Raw genomic sequence first — 19,726 nt, forward strand, 5'->3', positions numbered from 1 at the left:
CTCTGTGCAATACAGCCCATTTGATCTATTTTGCTACTTTCTAACAGTTTCACCAGTCAGCTCCCTTTCTGCGCTCTGCATTTAGGCTTCCTCCTAAGAGCTCTTTTGTTAAATTAAGTCAATTAATAAATGGAGACATTAAGCAATCAATTCCGCCTGCATATCTCCGCTGCTTCGCGTAGGACTGGCTGTAATCACAAGATAAATGCAACGTGCTGATGTATGGTAATGTTCAATAATACATTCTCCGCCAGGCTCAATTCATCAGGGAGTTTCTGGAGGGGAGGCATTTGTTATTGGCTGTCTCCGGACCTCAAGGATAACATTTCTGTCCTTTCCATTGGCCGCCCCGCTGCTGCAAGCCTCTTCCCGTCTTATTTTGATGATGAATATGAAGGCATGCTAAGCCGTGCCGGAGCGTAGTCCTCGCCGGCCGCACTCCCTCCGCGGGCTCCAGGAGCACGGGGCTGCTTCGCCTGCCCGCCGCCAGCAGCCGCAGCAACAAAAGTTGGGATGCTTTTCTTCACCCAGTGCTTTGGGGCTGTGTTAGATCTCATCCACCTGCGGTTTCAGCACTACAAGGCAAAGAGGGTTTTCTCGGCCGCCGGGCAGCTCGTCTGCGTTGTCAACCCAACACACAGCCTCAAGGTGAGTTGTAAATATTTGTGCCTTCTGCGTCTCATCGCCCTCCCGGCATTTCTCTGCGGGAAGGAAGCGATGCTGGAGCGAGGAAGGGAGAGGGTTGTTAACACATTGCAGCCCTGGCGAGGAGGGGGCTCCTGCTGACCTCCTGCAGGGCTCGCTCCGGAGCGGAGGGACAGCAAGCAGCTGCTAAAAGCAATCCTGGGATGACATTGCTCGTCCCCCATCCCCTGTCCCTAGATCAGCAAAGTTTCCCAGTTCCTTGCTTTTGTTTAACAAAACACAGGTTTTCCCAGTTTTTTGGGGGGCAAAAAAAAATGATTGAAAAAGTTAGTTTGCTGAATACATTTTGCTTTTTGTGCAAGGATACCAGCCCGGCGCTTGGACCGTCCCCAGGTCTGACAGCGAAGCAGCCGGGAAGGAGGAGGGGGCCGGCAGCGGGGGGGTTGTAGCTGTTGATCGTGTTTGTTTTTGGGTGGAAAGGGCTGTTTCTGCCTCCTGACGGGTGTCTGAAGGTGCTCCTCCGGTGTTGGACGTGTCCTTAGCCGTTTGCAAGGTGAAGCTATTTCTGGCAGGCAAATACATTTGCCTTAATGCAAAACTATTTATAGACCTCATAAAACATTTCTCTTATTTGCACATTTTGAGATTTTTCACTGCCAAAGCGGCAACGGCTCCATCTATGCCAAAGCCCTGTTTTTCTTTTTCTTTTTTTTTTTTAACCACATGTGGGGAAGGACTGGCAGGGAAGGAAAGCAACTGGAATACTTTAATTACTTTATCACAGTAACGAGTGACCAACTTCAAAGAAGGAAAGCTTGTGGTGCTGGAAGTCCTTGCAGGCTTGTAGTGCTGCTCTACTGGCCTTATGCAAACTCAGAAACAAATTTATTTCAGGACAACTTATTTGTTGGCTCTGCTGAAGTCGCCATGAGGAACTTGAAGGGGTTGCAAGGGGCATCTTCTCCAAGCTGCAGAGAAGTCCACTGCAGGGCGCAGTCCCTCTTTGGAGCATACACACAGCAACCCATCTCTTCCACCTTTGGATCCAAAAAGCAGCACTCTCAAAAAAGGGCAGGTACCCTTAAATTTCCAGTTTCAGGCAGTGCTAGTGGAGAGAGGTCATTTTTAACAGTGGCTGTGAGTGGGTTTTCCTCTGCCCTCTCCTTCTCCCGGTGCGGAGGAGCCGGGGCAGGCGCTTGGATGCTTCTCCCTTCCCGTGTCAGCACTCGCAGCGTGCTCCTCTGATGCCACCAACACGGGCCATTAAAAAAACCCAGAGCCCTATTATTATCTTAAAGGATCTGGCCAAACAAATGGATAAGCACTTTGCTGGAAGAAAGAGCCACATTCTTAAGTGCATAAAGAGATTTTTTTAAATGAATGCTTCTGCGCTTGACCCCTTTTATGCAATTGTCTCTCCAGCTCCCTTAATCTATCATTTCAATTATTAAAAGAAAAAGAAAAAAGGCATAAAATGGTTATCATAAGTCATTAAGTCACTACAATTTCACTGCCAGTGTCACTGTCTGATGAGGCCCCACAAGCAGAGAAAGGGAACCCACTCACTGCTCTCCTGGTATCTACTATTACACCTGATTTTAATCAGTTCAATTCCTCTCAAGTTGCAGATTCTCTGCACTGTGAGCTGCAGAATTTTTATCTACAGATGTACTGAAATAAATTGATGCTTCAGTGCCTCTCTGCCTAATATATAGGGCATTGCTATCTCAGGGCAAATCCCTTGCGGCCAAACCCTGCACTGTTCAGATCCAAAGCCCAGGAGATGGAAGAGCAACGTCAGAGCTGACTTTGCTGCTCTTGAGATCAGGCTCTAGAGGCAAAACTCTCTTGGAAATAAATGGGAGCTGCTGGGAAAGTGTCCTGTGTATAGGTGAAGTGTCCGAAGGAATGTTCTCCCTCATGTGGTAGGGTTTTAGTGGGAAGCCAGTTGCATGTGTTTTCCATGAGAGCCTCTTGTAACACCAGGCAGTTGTGAAAGTGTATAAGAAACCTCCCTGGTCTGAAAAACAAAGTCAAGGGAAAGTGAGATATGCTTGAAGGTGTTTCTCAGTCACAAAGTTTACATCCAAATGGGTAAATGAGGAAGACCTCAGGACTGGTTTACTCTGGAGATATCTCGCTTGGTTCCCAATAGCTCTTTCACTATTTCGCCAGTGGTTTGTGAAACAGGTTGTGAAAGGTTTTGGGAAGATGTTTGGACATCTTTGTGCAGAGCGATGTGCAAAAGGCATCCCTTAAGCCTTCAGCTACCAGTGCCAGCGCGTGGTAGGAACCTGTGGCCAAGTCTAGATGTCTCCAAGTAAGACACCAAAGCCTGAACTAGTCAGCCTGCCTTCACTTCTCTTGCAATAGATAGTAAAATTCCTCTAGCAGACAAAGTGTCCTGTCCTAAAATTGGTGTCTGAGACAAGGCAGGTGAATCTGCTTCCTGTGTGCTTATTTCTCCTCAAGGATCACACAGGAAGGAGCCTACAGATGTGTTGGTCTGTCATGGAGGCATATAAAGTTGGTGCAGAGCAGTTGTCCCCAGACTGTCCTGTTGCACTGAACAATACGTGAGGGGCCATGAAAAATGAGAAGTCTGAATGTATTCCTCTGTGGTGGTTTACAGTATTATGACTACTTTGGTGTTTCACAGTCTATTATTTCTAGCTGGGTCATTTCAACTGTAACATTTTGTTGACAGCCCCCAAATCTATCTTCACAATTGACAAGCGAAGTGAAAACTGTATTAAGGTATGTGGTCGATGAATACAAGCCTGCTAGGAAAACAAGGGCTAGGAGCAATGTCATTTCCCTCCCTTCCCTCCAAGGCTTGGATATTTGTGCTTACGCAAAAATTGTAAGCCTTTGCAAAGGGATTATTTTATTATATATTCACACAGCAACCCAAAGAACAGTTTCCTGGCTGACTAGAACCATAATCAATGACAGACATCATATTTTTGTGCATGCTTATGCGTGTTGACATCCTTCACACAGGTCAGGTCTTCAATCAGTGCCAATGTGCAAAACTCTGTTAATGTCAAATTGCACCAAGACCTCTATTCCTGCCCCCGTCCGTCAAAGGGAGCATTCGGTGGCTCGGTAGGCCCAGCCCTCTCTGGAGACCTGGAGTTGCCAATCACATGTGAATCAGTGCTCTGGCATGACATAAAATATTGACCAGGTGACAGTGGGCAGGGAACCCTAGCACCCTCCAGAGAAACGTTGTTCATGGGTCTGCTCTCCCCATCATGAAGCCAAATCAAGAGGAGCCTTGGGCAGATTAAAGGAGGGATTGAAAGCCCACACTGGCACGCTGCCCCTGAGATGTCTGCTTGGTCCTGTGACCAAGAGCCTTAACTTGCCTCTTCCTTCAGGAAGAGTCCAGAAATTAGCATGAGAGAAAGCCATTTGAAAAGAAACATATGCCTTTCTTCAGACAGCAAGATCCTTGAATCAAGAAGGTTTTTGAGCTCTTCAGTGTATTTTAAGAGATAAAACTCAGAACATCAGTTCAGATACCTCTGTTGATCTGCTGCTACTTTCCCTTGATACCACAGGCTGACACAAGGGCTCTGAGCAGGGAGAGACAATTTTGCAGGGATCCCCCTGGATCTGGTACACTTGGCATGGGCACAGGGCAGGCTGGGTTTTGTTTTGCAGCCTCTTGGTCTTTCCTCTGGCTTTCTGCCCGTTGTCCTTTCACGAGCTTCCCCCAGGGTGCTCATGGCGCCCTGAGAGCTGGCGCTGAGCTGTAATCAAAACGCGCTTGCTGAGCAGAGAAAAACATGTATTTCCTGCACTTCTGTAGGTCACCTTCATTCTCAATCATATTATATGCATTGCCTCCTAACCTGGGCTTCCTTCAAGCATGCTGGTGCCCTGAAGCCTGTCCTTGGAGAGGCAACGTGAACCCGCCCAGCTCAGGGTCTGCTCTCCTTCGGGCCATGGTAGTGAGAGGGAGATGCTCAGGGCAGCAGCATTCCTTGCTTGCTTGATTACTTCCTTCCCTTTTCCTTAAACTACTCTTTTACCACTCAGCTACTTGCCAGGAGAGTATTTAGCAGGAATATTAACTCCTCTGATATGTTATAGGCAATAAATTTATCTCCCTTTAACCATTTGATAGGCAGAATGGACTAAGTCCTTTAGTCTTCTCTGCCACCCTCCGATCTTCCTTTTTCTTCCTTTTTCCTCTTTTGGCCTCTTTTCTTTCCCTACAGCCTTACACAATACGTTATTGCAGTGTAATCAAACCCTAGTCAGGCCCTAACATTTCCATACACACTGTGTATGGCTACATTAAAAATATTGTCTTTATTCAAGGAGTTACTAGATTTGTGCACGCATCCTTAACTCTGCTGAATGTGGGAGGGAAATGTGACTTTATTATAAAAACACCCTTTCTAGATCTCTGTATCTCTTAAAGGAACTCATTAAATTATGAAAAGAACCATATTTAAAGGAGAGCATAGAGTTCAGTCATACATTCAGAAAGGGTCACAGTTTGGTTTATCAGGGCAATCTGGCTTACAGCTATGTTTTAAAGCAACACGCAGATGTGCTCTGAGTTAGGGCAGGGATTTGAATCCTGTTGTAAGAGTTAGGCTCTGGGTGCAGCAGCCAGCCAAACAGCACTGTAATCCACTTTAATCCCCACGCTGAGGTCTGTCGGGGATAAAGCACCATGCTGCATTATACCCCCAGGAGATTTATTTAGTTATCTGGTGTAAGGGAAGAGAGGGACAACCCTTAACCATCATGTCACCATCACCTGAGAGGCACCCTCAGTTTCCTGCAGTTTGGGGTGCCCAAGTGGCAGTAACCCCACAGCCAACGTGAGAGGGGTTTTGGCAGATGCTGCCTTAGAAAATTAATTATCGCTGTTAACTGATGAAGCCTGTCATGATGTGGCTCTGGAGATGGGATGGAGTGGCCAGATATCAAGCTCACTCCTACCTAGGGATGACACGTGATTTTGAGAGTGGTGTGGCCGATATGAATGTTCATAATAAACCCAACCTGATTCCAGGATGTTTCGAGTCAGATGTTATCAATGAGAGACAGCACCGTTATAATATTAGAGAAATCTCTCTCCCCTCAACAGAGTGCTTGGCAGCAGGAGTTGGGAGCAGCTATCAGGTGCAGCCAAATATTGCTGTCTAGGCCACCTGCTCTGCCACAGCTCGGTATATCAAGAATTTCTCGAGGTAGTGCTTTGAGTTATGCATAATGGCCCAGATATCCCTCAGGAAAAACGCTGCCCCAAAATAACGGCTGCTGCTAGCACACAGGGTGCAGGGGAAAGAGAGATGTTTTAATAAAAGTCTTGATTATGTGAAATGAGTCGTGAGCTCTCAGTATGGTTCCCAGCAGACGTAAGTCACCCCCAGAAATCTCCCTGGTTGGCATTAATTAGCACACTTTGTTGGTTGCCTTAGTAGAGAAGCCATGCGTTGAATATGACATTGCAAGCTCTAGACATTACAAAAAAGCCTGGGTCAGGTTCCCAAGCATCATGAAATTTGCTTTACAATTGCAACTTACAGATAAAATATTTTACATTTATTTAGTGAAATTCTCTTCTAGTATCAAAGGCTTCACGCTCCCTTTTTACCCATAGTTGGGGGCACATAGAAACTTCTCGGGTGGAATCTGAGATGCTGAAGTTACCAGAGGAACATGGAAATCAGGGAATTTAAAGGAAGCATGGCAGATTCCACAAGTAAAGGAGCTGCGGTTGTGGTGCCATCTCCCCTGTGTCAGGGATAAGACCCACTCCTTGGACGAGGCAAGAAACATCTGCGCCTGAAAGTGGACAGCGGCTTTTTGACGAAAGATTGGGAGGAGAGTTGGAGGTATGGGAAATGCCCACTCCTCCTATCCAGAAGCTTCTGTATGAATGTACCATTTTGAGGAAAAGTAGTACTAGGAAAGGCTTTGCTTGTCCAGCAGAAGTGGAGCTGCCAGCTCCATGCTTCCTATGCCGCAGAAAGCCTAAATTAATGATGCTTTTCCTGCCTGGCTCTAAGGACGTTTCAGGTGGCCGCCAGCACCCTAACCTCTTCCCTACTGAACGGGTAGTTGGTGTCTCTTGGCCAGGTGCAGAACGCAGCTGGCAGAGAGCAAATCCCTTTGGAAAACTGAAAGAGGTTTAGGCAATATGCCAGTGCTGCTTTTGATATGATTTTTAGAATGGAATCTGTGAATCTAGTAGAGCTGGACAGATAAAATCAGCTGATCTGAGTCTAATGCCAACTTTTGGTGGAGCTGGGGAGTGCCTGGGCCTGAGCTCTTCATCTGGATCCTTTGAAAAATGGGAACAACTTCCCAGCCTATCGCCATGTGCACTTTATTTGGAAATGAAAAGCTTGAATGTTGAGACATTAAATACCTTATCAGACTGCTTTATTTTTCCTTTCCTTTCATAACTTGTCTTTTTTTTGTTAAGTGTCTTTTCTCCTGCACTATTGTTCCCCCTCACTGTAGTTGTTCCCAGCCATAAAAAATTCTTAAAGCAAAAGATTCTCCTTGTCTGCCTGTCACTAACCTAATTTTGGCCTTTCTCACTCCCACCAAAGGAAAATGTCACTAATTTCACTGCAGCTTTGGATCCCTTATTTGCCTTTAGGATCCTTCAAAAGAAATCGCAGTCATTCAGTCATTAAATTGCTCAGTGCCATCAGTTTACCTACCAACATATGAAGTCCCATTATAAAGCAATTGCTGACGATGATAGTTACAAAAAGCAGGGATATCTTGTTGTCACCATTCATTGATGCAGATGGCAAGGAAGCCAAGCGCTTTATGTGCCTGAAAAACATTGTCATGATATAACCCCGTGATTAGGACTTGAAAAGTCAGGTCTAGCTGAAGGTACAACCACTGCCTGTTGTCCACCCAGTGCTGCGAGCCACAATGGCAATTTATTTCCCAGAAGAGGGAAAAGAGAACATTTTTCCTCTTCTTTGATGTCAAGCCATCAGTCTGGACAGCACGTCACAAGGATGGGCACACATCCTTTCTGCTTCCTATGCACCAGGAGCCAAGCACTGTCAGAGCAGCAGCTGCAGCTGCTTTTCAGGCCCTCACATGAAGATTTTACCTCCAAGGACTGTCGAGCGCAGGGCTGGAGGGCTGTGCTGAGTGCTGGAAACCTCAGTGGTGCGTGGAGACCTCCTGAGAACAGTTTGGGGTGGTCTGCTGCTGCTTGTCACCACCTGGTCTCCTTTAGGGGGGGAAGAGCATCCTGGCACTGCAGGCAAACTGCCTAACACATAGGCAGTGTACAACTTGAAGCTGTTTTATTTATTTAGAGGCATTTCAGAGCACATTATATAACATTAATGGATTTATCTTTAGCTTTCCCCTTTAGTCTCAGCAACAACAAGAGAATGCCACTGGGGGAGAGTGACAGGCACCTCTAAATGCCTTGGATGCTTATTTTGGGGTGATTTTTTTAAAGTAGAAAACTGTTTGAAACAATCCTGCAAATGAATTAATCCATTGTTTTCACACCAAATTAGGTGCCTTAGGTTCTATTCTTTTCTTCTAAAGCAATTAATTCTAAGCTGGTCCAAAATGAATTTCTTTTTCCTTCCAGTTTGGCCTCCCCACTAACAAGTCATTTGCACAGTTTTAGAGGTGTTACTGATATCTTACACGTGAAAGTATTGAGCTAGATAGTGGTTGGAGGATTGCCCATCACCCTCCAGGAAATGTGTAGCACAGAGACACAGGTTCCTGCGACTGTCTTAAAAACAAGATCACACTCTCTCTCGCATGAAGTGTCAGCTGAAATGGAAAGCAAACCAGAGAAATGGAGCACAAATGAGACAAAAAAAAAGGATGAAATCAGTAACCTCCCTTTGCGTAGGAAGCAAATAAACGCTGCAGACAAGCAGAGAGGCAGCTGCTGTGGAGCAGAACAACACATCAGCAGAGGACGAAAATGTTCTTCCACTATTAGGGACTACCATGTGGAAAATAAGCAAAGTAATAAGTGTGAAAATGGAGTAAATCACTACCACAAAGGGATTGTGTGTGGCAGCTGGGGCATGGGGGAAGGTTGCGGTCACCTTCAGGTTTTTGTGGAAATGGAGTTTGAAATGGAAACGGCAGGATGGCAGTGCTAGTCATATCAGCCGGTGCTATATTATGTGTGTGCTGAGCTAGGTGACAGAGTAGTGCCGTGAGCTCTGCAGGTGCACGGGTTCAAAAATGTGTATGTTTTGCAGGATGAGAGCCTTATTCTGATATATTTATTGTAAAGGCACTCAAGCTAAATCCAGCTAAAGACTCCATGAAAATCCTGCAGGTGTCCAACAAACTCATCCCCTTCCCTGGAAGAGGGCAAAGGGGGTCTAAGACATTTTTCCTCCGTAGTAGGGAAGTGCAGCCTGGTAGAAGCACTTTCTCAACACTGCCCTGCAGTGCATACTGTCACATGCAGGGACCTTTTATCCCAGTTGCCGGAGCGCTGTGGTCCAAAAAAGGCAGATACAACAGGTCAGTGAGGCCCATACTTTGCCTGTGGGGCCCTACTATGTGTTCTTTATTAGTGCTACTTGAGAGCTCCTTTGAGGACATCCCTGATTGATTGAGATACCACAACTTGTGGAGCCTAAGGCTGGAGGAATGAATTGCCCTGAAAGGAAGCCTTTCTCATCACTGACTGTCAAGGAAGACCAGATGGCTGATACCTCATTTTTACATGGCTGAAGTGGGGTGAAATTACCTCCATGAATGTCCTATAGTTCCTTTGACTTGCTCAAAAGCAAACCTAATCAGGAGAGCACTATCTCCTTAACCCAGAAAATTTGGATCCTATACCACCAAATATATTCACTGTTATTTTACACAGGTTCAGATAAGACAACCTATTTTCCATTCCCTAAAAGCAAGCTTTGAGGTGAACTTCAGACACAGGAGAAAAAAAAAAAAGAAAGGAAAAAAAGTCGTGCAACACAATTGAAGGATGAGGGCTTTTAATTTATTTCTGCTACAAGGAACCTCTACTCAAGAAACAAAACTGTGATACTAGGGTGTTTACAGATGACAAATGGGTTGAAATAGTACCCAGACTCTTCCTGGATATAAATACTAAAAGGTTAAGAAGGAGCAGACTTAGACTGAAGAAACGGATATTTTGACTAGATATGAGCAAAACATTATTTCCCATGGGAGTAGTGAGTCTCTTGCACAAATTGCCCATAGAGGAGGTGGTATCGACATCCTTGAAGACTTTTCAAAACTTGCCTGGACAATATCCTGAGCAACTCTACCTAACTTTGCAGTTCACCCTTCTCTGAGCAGGGAATTGGACCACATGGTGCTTAGAGATCCCTTCCAACTTGAATCGTTATGATTTTATAACCTTAAATATAACCAGAGCCTAGTGTGCAGACAAGGGGGATGCAGTACGAGGGTCTCAAGAGCAATCACTGGACATTTACACCAGCAATGACTAAGGAAAACTGTGGGAAATATCTGAAGAGGATGAAAACTGAAGACTGATAGACATGTGGGAGACGAGCAGAGTCAGCACATTTATAAAAACATCTAGTATTTTAAAAGCCCACAGAGATTACCAGCTAATAAATCCAGTCTGGATTGGAAGGGAGACACTCATACAGAAGAAGGATGACAAAAGAATAAGTTGTATTTCTGAATATGCTTTGGGATAAGTATCCTTATTTGTGCTTATATGTGAAATAAATTCTGAAGGGGAGAAGTGAGACTGCTCACCAGCTAGCTACAACAGCTTTGCACTGTGGCACAATGGTAAACATGTTCCCAAAGAGTGCTGCATGAATAATGTGAGGCAAACAACCCACTCAACCACATTTGCCTTTCGTTCTCCTTACAGAATGGCAGCCAGCGGAACAAACTTTCCCTGGGTTTATTCAATTAATTTCTTCATGATTACTTTTCCATTACTTTTTCCCTGATGCTTCAGACCTGCTTTTCGATATGCGGGCTCTTTTAATTAGTTATACAAAGAGGTTCAAAGCAGAGTGGCTGTTTAGGTAGAGTGGTTTCTGTTCCCTGACTAGATTCTAGTCTGTTCTCGAGCTCGATGAAGTTCGTTTCTCACATTTTTCTTTCACTGGTGAAGGCCACTGGTGCTGGCCAGGTATTGGCAACTTTGAATGAGAAAGCAGCATTCAAGATAGGAAAAGCTGATTTATCTGGCCTTTTTAGGCCACTTCACGGCTTGCAGGATGGAGTTTTGTCGATGGCATGCATTTTTTTGCAGCAACTTAAAATTTTACTCACCCCATATGACTCCTTGGTGCCCTGCGAGCTGTCATTGCCCTGGGTCATACGCCCGCTCCTCCTGCCTCCCTCAGCTGCGTTCCTTGCGGGGTTTACTAGAAGAGTTTGCATTAGATGCCAGACTGAAGAGACAGTCAAAATGCAGGCGCATGCTGCGTGGCCATGGGGTCATAACTGCCAGCAGAGTCGAGTGGTGGTGCAGATTCCGCTACCTGAGCACCACAGCTAGCTTGACTGGAGGGTATCTGCCAGGAGTCTTGAGGCACTGGTCCTTGAAAAATATTATGGAGGTTTTTAAGATCCATCAGCCTGGGTGAGGAGTTCGCATTTCATTTTCTCTCCTCACAGTCCTGCAAAGCAGTTGTGACGTGGTCAGATGCTTGTCTAGCTTGCTTAATTTCCTCTCTGTCATTGCTCTGATGATGGTTCTTGAGAACCTCTTTCACTGTGTTGCATCAAGCAGAATCCTGTGCTTGAGCACGTGTCTGTCTCAAGATACGTGACATGTTTAGATGTCCCATTATCTGCATGCAGGTGAGCAGGTTCAAAGACATGTTTCCCACAAGGACATGTCAACATCAGTAGAGAGCAAACAGAAAGAGGGCAGCAAGTCGCAGACACTTGTTCCTTACAAATAGGGGTGCATTTAATTGCATTTACTTGCAGGCTGCATCTACTGACTGTTTTACTGACTTGACCAGGTCAAGATTTAAATTGCCTCAAGAAAACAGATACTGTAGGGTGCACCGGACCTAACCGGGTGTACCGGACCTAACAATACAAATGCTTCATCTAGTTTCTCCCTTAGAGACACACTGGAGCCTCTCTTTTAAGTGTAAGTTCTCTCCTAAAACGAGTCTTTCAGACTCTGGGGAGTCTGAGTCATATGGGAAATAATACAGCTTTAAAAATAATACAGCTTTATTGGATTTCTTTAGACACTGAAAATATCTCCAAAAACAGACTCAAAAATGTTCAGGTCATGCAAGGTTGCATAAACATAACCACTAGCTTGTAAATAACTGAATTTAAAGACTGGATTTTCTTTCAGGCAGTTGATAAAAGATGAAGGCATTATCAGAAAACAGAACTAAAGCCAGCTTAATCTCTCCAGCAGCTTCACAAGGCAATTGGAGATAATTTAGAGTTGCAGCTAAGCTGGAAACATGAGCTACTGATGAGGTATCTCTTAATAATTTTTAAGCCTTTAATGAATTTTTAATAGCAAGACAGTGATTAGGAAAAAAAATCCCAATTCACAGATAAATCCAAGCTGCATCTGGATATTTTGTCTATTTGGTGCTTTAACTAAAGTAACTTTAATTTGCCACGAGCCAATCAACAGCCTATAGCAAAAGAACTCAAACTGGTGAAACAGATGTTGGGGAAGGGAAGACCTTTTCTTTACGCACTCATAGGGAAAATTAATTGATGCTGAAACCAGCCTTCCAGCTCTTATTCTAATAATAACTTCTGTTTCTTGACTTTCACAACACAGAAGAAACTTCCATATGGCTTTTCATGCAAGAGGGTCTTAATTCTGCTCCAGGCAACTTGAGCAGTTGGCTGTGGACAGATTCTGTCCTGCCTAACACACAACCTGAGCATTTACAGCACAGGTTCTCCAATAAGACCTGTTCCACCTGGTGTTTGCAAGTAGCCAAGGGCTGAAACATGAGCGAGACCCTAGTCTCTCTCTCTCTGCGGCTGAGTAGTCCTCTACTCTAATTTCAATTTTACAGCTACTTCCTTTCCATTGGAGGAAACATATCAACCTCTTGGTAGTTATATTTACCTGAGTGGGACAATCTGCTCATCAGACTTCCTCAACACCCATCCCATTAACATGCGTTTATGAGTTCATTGGTAAAATTAGGCTGAACTGTCTGGAGAGCGCTCAGCTGCCTCCACAGTGACTGAGCTCCATGCTTTGAGCTCAGCCTACAGTTGACGATGAGGCAGACGGTGCTCAGCCCAGAGGCCTGGTGTGCTCATCTCTGTACTATTTTTATCCTCAGTGTATGAACAAAATCTTTGAACCTACCGGTACAGGCAGACACTGACAGACTGGTTCTTCTTTTGTCCCTGCTAGTCCCAGAACCTGGGGTGCAAAAAAGGACAGAACAATGACACACGAGAGGCTGGAGATAACCCAAATTGAGCCTAGAGGCTAAATAGATGCCTTAGTTGGGTGCTGTGCCTGAAATAATAAGCCCTGCAAGAGGCAGGATCTGTTCACTGGAGCATCCTGCGAGCTGTTGTGGTTTATCTGCATTCAAAGCTGGTGATTACCTCCATATGCTGTCATGGTCCACCATGGAGGGACTGAGGCATCTATGTAGCCTCTAGGCTCAATCTGGGTTATCTGTGCCTTTGGCTTCTTTCTCTGTACATGAGGCAGGGGGCAATATTCTCCTACACCGGTTAGGTAATTTGGGATGGAGGCCAAATTTTTCAAATCTGACTGCTGTAGATGGAGTATGTGTACGAGGGACCCATCCACAGGATGAGTCCAGTTGCCATAAATACTGTGAAATGTCTGAAAGCTGGGACATCCATGAGACCGAGGGGGATCTACCCTCCTGAGCTCAGAATCAGGAAGTAAACGTTCAGACATGCCCAGACATGAGGAAGTTGAAACTCATCTGTAGCAACTGAAGTTTATTATTTTTTACCTTAATCACTTAATGATGATTATACTCTACTTAGAAAATATAAAGCATTTTAGGAGCGTTAAGTAATACTTACAGGGCTCATCAATCCGTGGCTAATATGCAGCCACCACTGAGAGGGAATGAAGCAATCACGGCACACCAGCATTACACAGCAGGCCATCCCTGCCTGCCTTGAGGAGGGAAGTGAAGGATGCCCTTTCCACCTGACACATGGGAGGAGGTGGCGGAGGGCAGAAAATAGTGATGTAAGGTAGATGCTGTGAGGTGTGCTGCAGCCCCATAACCTCCCTTGTAAGGAGGGTATTGGGTTTTTTAGGGTAGATCTGCAGCAAGAGCGTGTTGATACACAACTTGACTTTTTCTCTAGTGAAGACAGCAAAGTTGGCTTTTGGTGTCAACTTCTGGACAGAGTAAAATTCAGCCACTCTCATCAAGGTTGAAGATGCTTTCTTGGAAAGATGTATGCCAGCTTAGCAACCTCTGTGTCTTTTTCTAGAAAAGATAAGCCATTGAATTTTAGCCATATATCGTCTATATTTCACCACACTGGTGATTCAGTAAAATCCAAATCCAGCCCAAACAATGAAAAAGGAAAGAAATGCATACAGCTAATGAGGTAAATCCTTCTCCAGGCAATTATCTGAGTAGCTCTGAAAATAGATTTTACTATTCTTCAATCAAAATTGTACTGGGGCCACAGGTCTGAAGTGGAAATACCTGGAAACAACTTGGACAGCAGTAAATGGACTCCCGCTCCTTCCTGCTTTGTGCAGTCCTAGTTGCTAATGCAGACATATCCTGCACGTTTTCTCTAATCCAGAAGCAATGGCTAGGGAAGCAATAAATGCTGTACTGTGATGTGATGCTCCTGATTTTCCAGGATTTTTATCTAAGCACTGATGTTATGTAATTACCATAAAGCAGCTGCCTTATAGCATCTAGAATACATCTATTTGCCTTAATTTTACAGTAATGGTAATTAACTACCAATGACTGATTTAAAACATATTTACAGAGGGAAATGTCAGAGATGCATAACTTCTCATGGCCAATAAATACAACTGCAATAACCCATTTGGTATTTAATTAGCTTACTTATGAGCTCACCTCTGAGAAAAATTATTTGGGAGAATTTGCTAGTGATGATGCTTAAGCAGATTCTCAAACTGAGAGACAATGCACTAGCTGCAGGTCAGCAACAATTTTTGGTGCTATTATGGTGGGACTTTTCTATTCATACAGGCTTAACATGGCTATGGCCTTCACATTATTTTTAAGTTAAGCTATTAACCACACAGAAAATCAATATGCAATAGAACAAGGTTCATTAAATGGAGCATAAATCAACTCATCTGTAGAGACAGTAGGTCTCTACATAAAGACTTTCATAAAGATCCGGGCATATAATGATCAAAGTAGAGGAGAACGTTATCATGAACAACTTGTACTGTGTGGCCTAAAATGTAATGAATCTGCATTCAGTAATAACACTAACAAATATTAATTGGGGGAGAAGAGGAGAATAGGTATTTGCTAGGGTCTAATAGCAACATAGTCCTTCAAGGACCATGCATTCTGCTGCAACTTGCTAGATGAGATGGGAACCATATGAGCTAAATAGTTCCTCCATTTCTACAGCATGCTCAGGGATATCACCCTCCCGGGACATTAGAGTGCTGATCCTTGGGAGGAGGGTCATACCACCATCCCAAGGGACTGCCGAGCTGCCTCATTAACCCCCAAGAACCTCAGGGCATCGCACTCCTGTCTGCTTTGGCCTAAATGAAGTGGAAGCTGCAAGCCTGAGGATCTTCCTATCCTTGACATCAACATTGTGTCTTCACAGCACATTTTGGACATGACTGAGGACACACATCTGGAGACAGTCAGCACAACAGACAACAAGGGCAAAGGAAATAAGGGATCTGACTGGAAATTTTGCTGGCAGAACAACAAGGGAAAGCCTTGGTGAGGGCACAAGGAAATGCTTTTCCTTGCAGGCATGAACTCTTATATTTTGACGCTAAAAGAAGGTATTATGGTAATCTCATCAGACCAGCTGAAGAAATGCCAAGCCAAGACTCTTTTGCAGGAGCTTAGGGCTATAACTTCAGCTACGTAAAGTCTTTTAGAAAGATCTCGCATTAGATGCAATGACTTTCATTGGTGAACATAACATATTTACAGGAAAAACTCAATATTTTAAGATGTTGTACTACTAGCAGAAGAAAAAAGACTATATTTGTTTATCTAGGAAATCTAAGGTTTGGAGAGGGGGTGTTTAGTGTTTTCTTTTTCCTGAATGTTAAAGAAATAGAAACAACATGAGATCCCATGCAGAAGCCTGGAAATTTAAGTACTCCCTCCCTCCTGCCCAGCAGAACTTTGATATCCCCACAGAAACACTGCATCTATTGTACAAACTGAAGTAACTTTACTGCGGGGGAGAAGCAATGAAATAACCTCACAAAAATCAATCACAGCTAATCGACAATAGAGGTTTGTATCGATTCACTGAGACTCCCCTCCCTCGGACAGCTTTGCAATAGTCTTGTATTCCCTGGGTGTTCATCACATCAAGCTGTCCCTTCCACAGCAGCTTCTCCTCATGTTTCCTGCCATCCGTGGCAATTCCTGCTCCTGATGGTGAGGTTGCAGCCCCCATCAAGAGCTGGATCCAGAGAGCCTTTCAGCACTTCCTGCCCTCTGAGGCTTTGTGAAAGTCACCGCCAGGTTGCAAGCCCACCTGGTGGGCCTTCATCACCTTCTAAAAGCCAGCACTGTTTTCACTTACCGCTTAGCCAAGCAGCAGCACCCAAATCTCCACACATCCTCTTTTCAGCACTGACTGTGACATACTGCCCCCAGTTTGCTAGACTGCTCTTTTTCTTTTAATTCCCCAGGAAGGAAAACATAATTTTGCTCTCCCTCAATCAAAACTGTATTTTGACCAGAGCTCTGTGATGTTGTGCCGCAGAAGAGGAAAAGTGACCTGACCTATTCAATCGTTTTTCCCAGCTAGGATCCAGCAGAGAGCATGTTTCCCTGCAGACCCTCAGATCCTTGGGCTCCTGAAGCAACTCTCATCCTGCTCCTTCTGGGCTATCACTGGGGACAAACTGTGAGCTTTCTGCTCCCTCAGCCTTGGGGATACACAGCTGGCAATATTATAACCCTTTAATGCTCTACTTTTGTTCTGACTGAATGCTGAAGTTTCTATTTCTCATGACAGGATTGTCTTACTCATTTTTTTGCTGCAGTAACGAGATCACGGTTCATTGGTCTGGAAAATATCATGCTTATCTTTGGCAAATAGCCAGGTTTTCATAAAATGTTCCTCCAGTAGAAACCCGAGTTTTCCTTGCAAATACGGTTTCCTCCATTTTAGAGCTGGAATAACCAAAGCCTTTTGGAGGTTAGAGGAAGGTCTGTGATGTGGAAAGAAGAAAGTCCCCGTGACCTCTCTTTTCAATAAGGGGGCATTCTTAGTTATTCTGTGGAACAAGGGATGAAACCTCTTCTGAAGTCAGGGAAAGTCTCAGGGGCTCAGCGCTTACCGGTTCACACCTTGTACGAGGAGAAAGAAGGCGTCTTTTGAGGCTGATGAAAATGCATTTGATTTTGAAGGCACAGAAAGCCATTAATTATGCAGTTCTCACAGCTAATCAGTCCTGGAACCTGTTATACTTAACAAATAGAGACAAAGGCCAGGAAACTGCACAGTAAACATAAGCTGGTTGCATTTATAGCCCAGAATGGTACCTGTTGAAGGACATGTACTATTCCCTATCTCACCTTAAAGTACATGAACCATGAACCTTGTGAGGACATTTCAGTTCCTGACAAGGCTCTAGTACTAGCCCCAACAGTCTAAAAAAATGATGACTTTTGTAGGTGTGTTGAATTGTCCCAAGGTGACAGTAAACTCGTTATCCGAATCACAGGAAAAACAGAGATGCTGTTGGGTCTCCAGGGGCAAAAGTGCAAATTTCATGCCAGATGCTTTCCAATTGCCTCTGAAGCAAATGTTTTAACACTGCCTGTGGGATGCTCTGCCATCACGGAGGGAAGACCTACAGCAAAAAGCTTCTGCTTGATGATTTAAGAGGATGGGGGAAGTTTTGACTGAAGATAATTTGTGCTAGAATTTACTTAGGACTAAACTGCAGCTAAGGTTTGCTTCCAGTTTTCACAGCTGTGAATGTATTACGCTCATTTCTTGTGATTTTTGCCACCTTTGAACCAAAACTAGTGAACTAGGCTCTTCTGGGGTTAAGATCTCAACTAGATTTAAAATAAATGAGTGGAATTGAGGGGTAGTTTTGATACTGATAGGATGGACTTAGTTTCATCCTGTTCTCTTTAGTGAGAGGGAAATTTTAAAGGACTTCGTTGAGGAAAAAGATGTTGGACTGCGCTTTGCCTCTGGTGCCCCAACTGGTTCGTGCTGGCTGGAAGAAGTATCTCTGAAGGATCGTGGATAGACTGCAAAGTTCTTTCCCAGGGAACTGCAATTAACCATGGAGAGCACTCCAGGCTGGAGTCCACCTTCCTACCACAACTGCCTAACATGGATAGGATGAACATATACATTCACTGATTGTATTGGAAGCAGGAATCTATGGATAATGGGTGTGAATTTAGGTACTGAATTTGGGTACCAAAACACACAATGATGAAATCAAGCCTGTCTGCGAGGCTCTTCAGTTTTACCAGTGCCATGATCTGACTCCCTACCAGGCATCTATAGGGAAAAAAAATCTCCATGAACATTGCTAGCTGCTGGGATAGTCACTGTTTTTAATCATTATACATTAATACTTTCCTGATTGTCAGATGAGTTTAATTTTTGCCGGTTTGGGGCTTTCTCTGGTTTTAACAGTGGGAAATGGGTGAGCTGCTCAGAGTTATGAGTTAGATAGTACATTAGGATTATATAACCAATGACAAGACATCCCATAAAATGAGCGAGTCTGGCTTAATGCTGCTGAAAGGGATGTAACTGAAATGTATTGGACTTATATGGTCATTTCCCTCTTGGGCAGCAGACACCACTGGCTGGAGAGGATCCTGATGGTGACCTATCAGCAGCATCTCAGAAGAGCAGAGTGACTCTCCAATCATTTTGCAAACAGAGCTCCCTGAAAAGCAATTCAGTCGAATTGGTCGAATCTGCATTCTTTTGATCACTCAAATTCACAGTGAAACTGATGATATTGCATGGCTTGTACTTTTTTTCTTCTTCTTCTTTTTTTTTTTCTCCTTAATATAGCAAAGTGGCTTGCTATTAATGGACATGCATTAAACTGCTTGGCACAGCATATTCAGCACCGAGAGCAGGAAATGATCATTTCAGGGCCATGGTTAAGAACACCTGTTGAAGCATCTTGGGACAGAATGAAAACCTAATACTTGGGGAATAATTATCTGGAATTTAATGAGGCCAAAAGCCAAGGAGCAATTAAATATCTCTAGATGGAGAGGGTAGTTTCATGATAGTCTTCAGTGATGAGGTTGGCTTAAAATGTTCCTACTCTCTCATCTCAGCCTACTACCCGTATCACCATTTTGGCGGCTGTGCTGTAACTATGCTGCTGAAATGATCTGCACTGCAGAATCTTTGTGGGGTATGTTTCTGCTGCAGTATCTCAGAAATAGGCTTATGTTTCTGCCTAACTGTGGTGAAGATGAATGCGTGTGTGTGTGCGTGCATGTGCAAATGCACTGCAGAAGTGATTTTTGCACACAGTTTCAGAACCCAAATTTCAAGCATTTAACAGCCTGTGTTCCTAAATGAGAGACAAGTAGCAAGCTCTTGCTTGAAGCTAAATGCAACTGACTTCTCCAACTGGATCAGGTTAGCTTTTGCTGCAGCAGTTTTGTCTGAGAGAGACATAGTTGGAGCGATCCAGAGCAGAGCCAGGGAATAAACTAATAATTCAGCCATGTGGCGAATGAGGAGTCCAGCTCTTGGTTCACTGCTTTATTTTCTTTTCCTGGGCCCAGCCATATATTTGTCTGCACTAAAAATAGCTAGCTCCAGATGCTGGCTTTGTTTCTATAGCCTATCTGTTTGACGTAATCAAACCCTTTAACTGCAACATCTTCAGAATATATTGGTT

The 19,726-nt window shown here is 44.2% G+C and overlaps 1 protein-coding gene across 1 annotated transcript in view; it reads left to right on the forward strand.

Annotated features, from left to right (window-relative positions):
• Positions 1–446: 446 nt before the first annotated feature.
• Positions 447–19,726, forward strand: part of SIAH3 (siah E3 ubiquitin protein ligase family member 3) — a 44,071-nt gene continuing 24,791 nt past the window's right edge. The window contains exon 1 of the mRNA XM_010228138.2: positions 447–648. Coding sequence (XP_010226440.1) covers positions 514–648 — 135 coding nt within the window. The 5' untranslated portion in view covers positions 447–513. The remainder of the gene's footprint in view (positions 649–19,726) is intronic.

The sequence above is a fragment of the Tinamus guttatus genome, unplaced genomic scaffold (genome assembly GCF_059628265.1).
Source record: "Tinamus guttatus ecotype Peru unplaced genomic scaffold, ASM5962826v1 Tinamus_guttatus_pri_ptg000112l, whole genome shotgun sequence".
Classification (NCBI taxonomy): Eukaryota; Metazoa; Chordata; class Aves; order Tinamiformes; family Tinamidae; genus Tinamus; species Tinamus guttatus.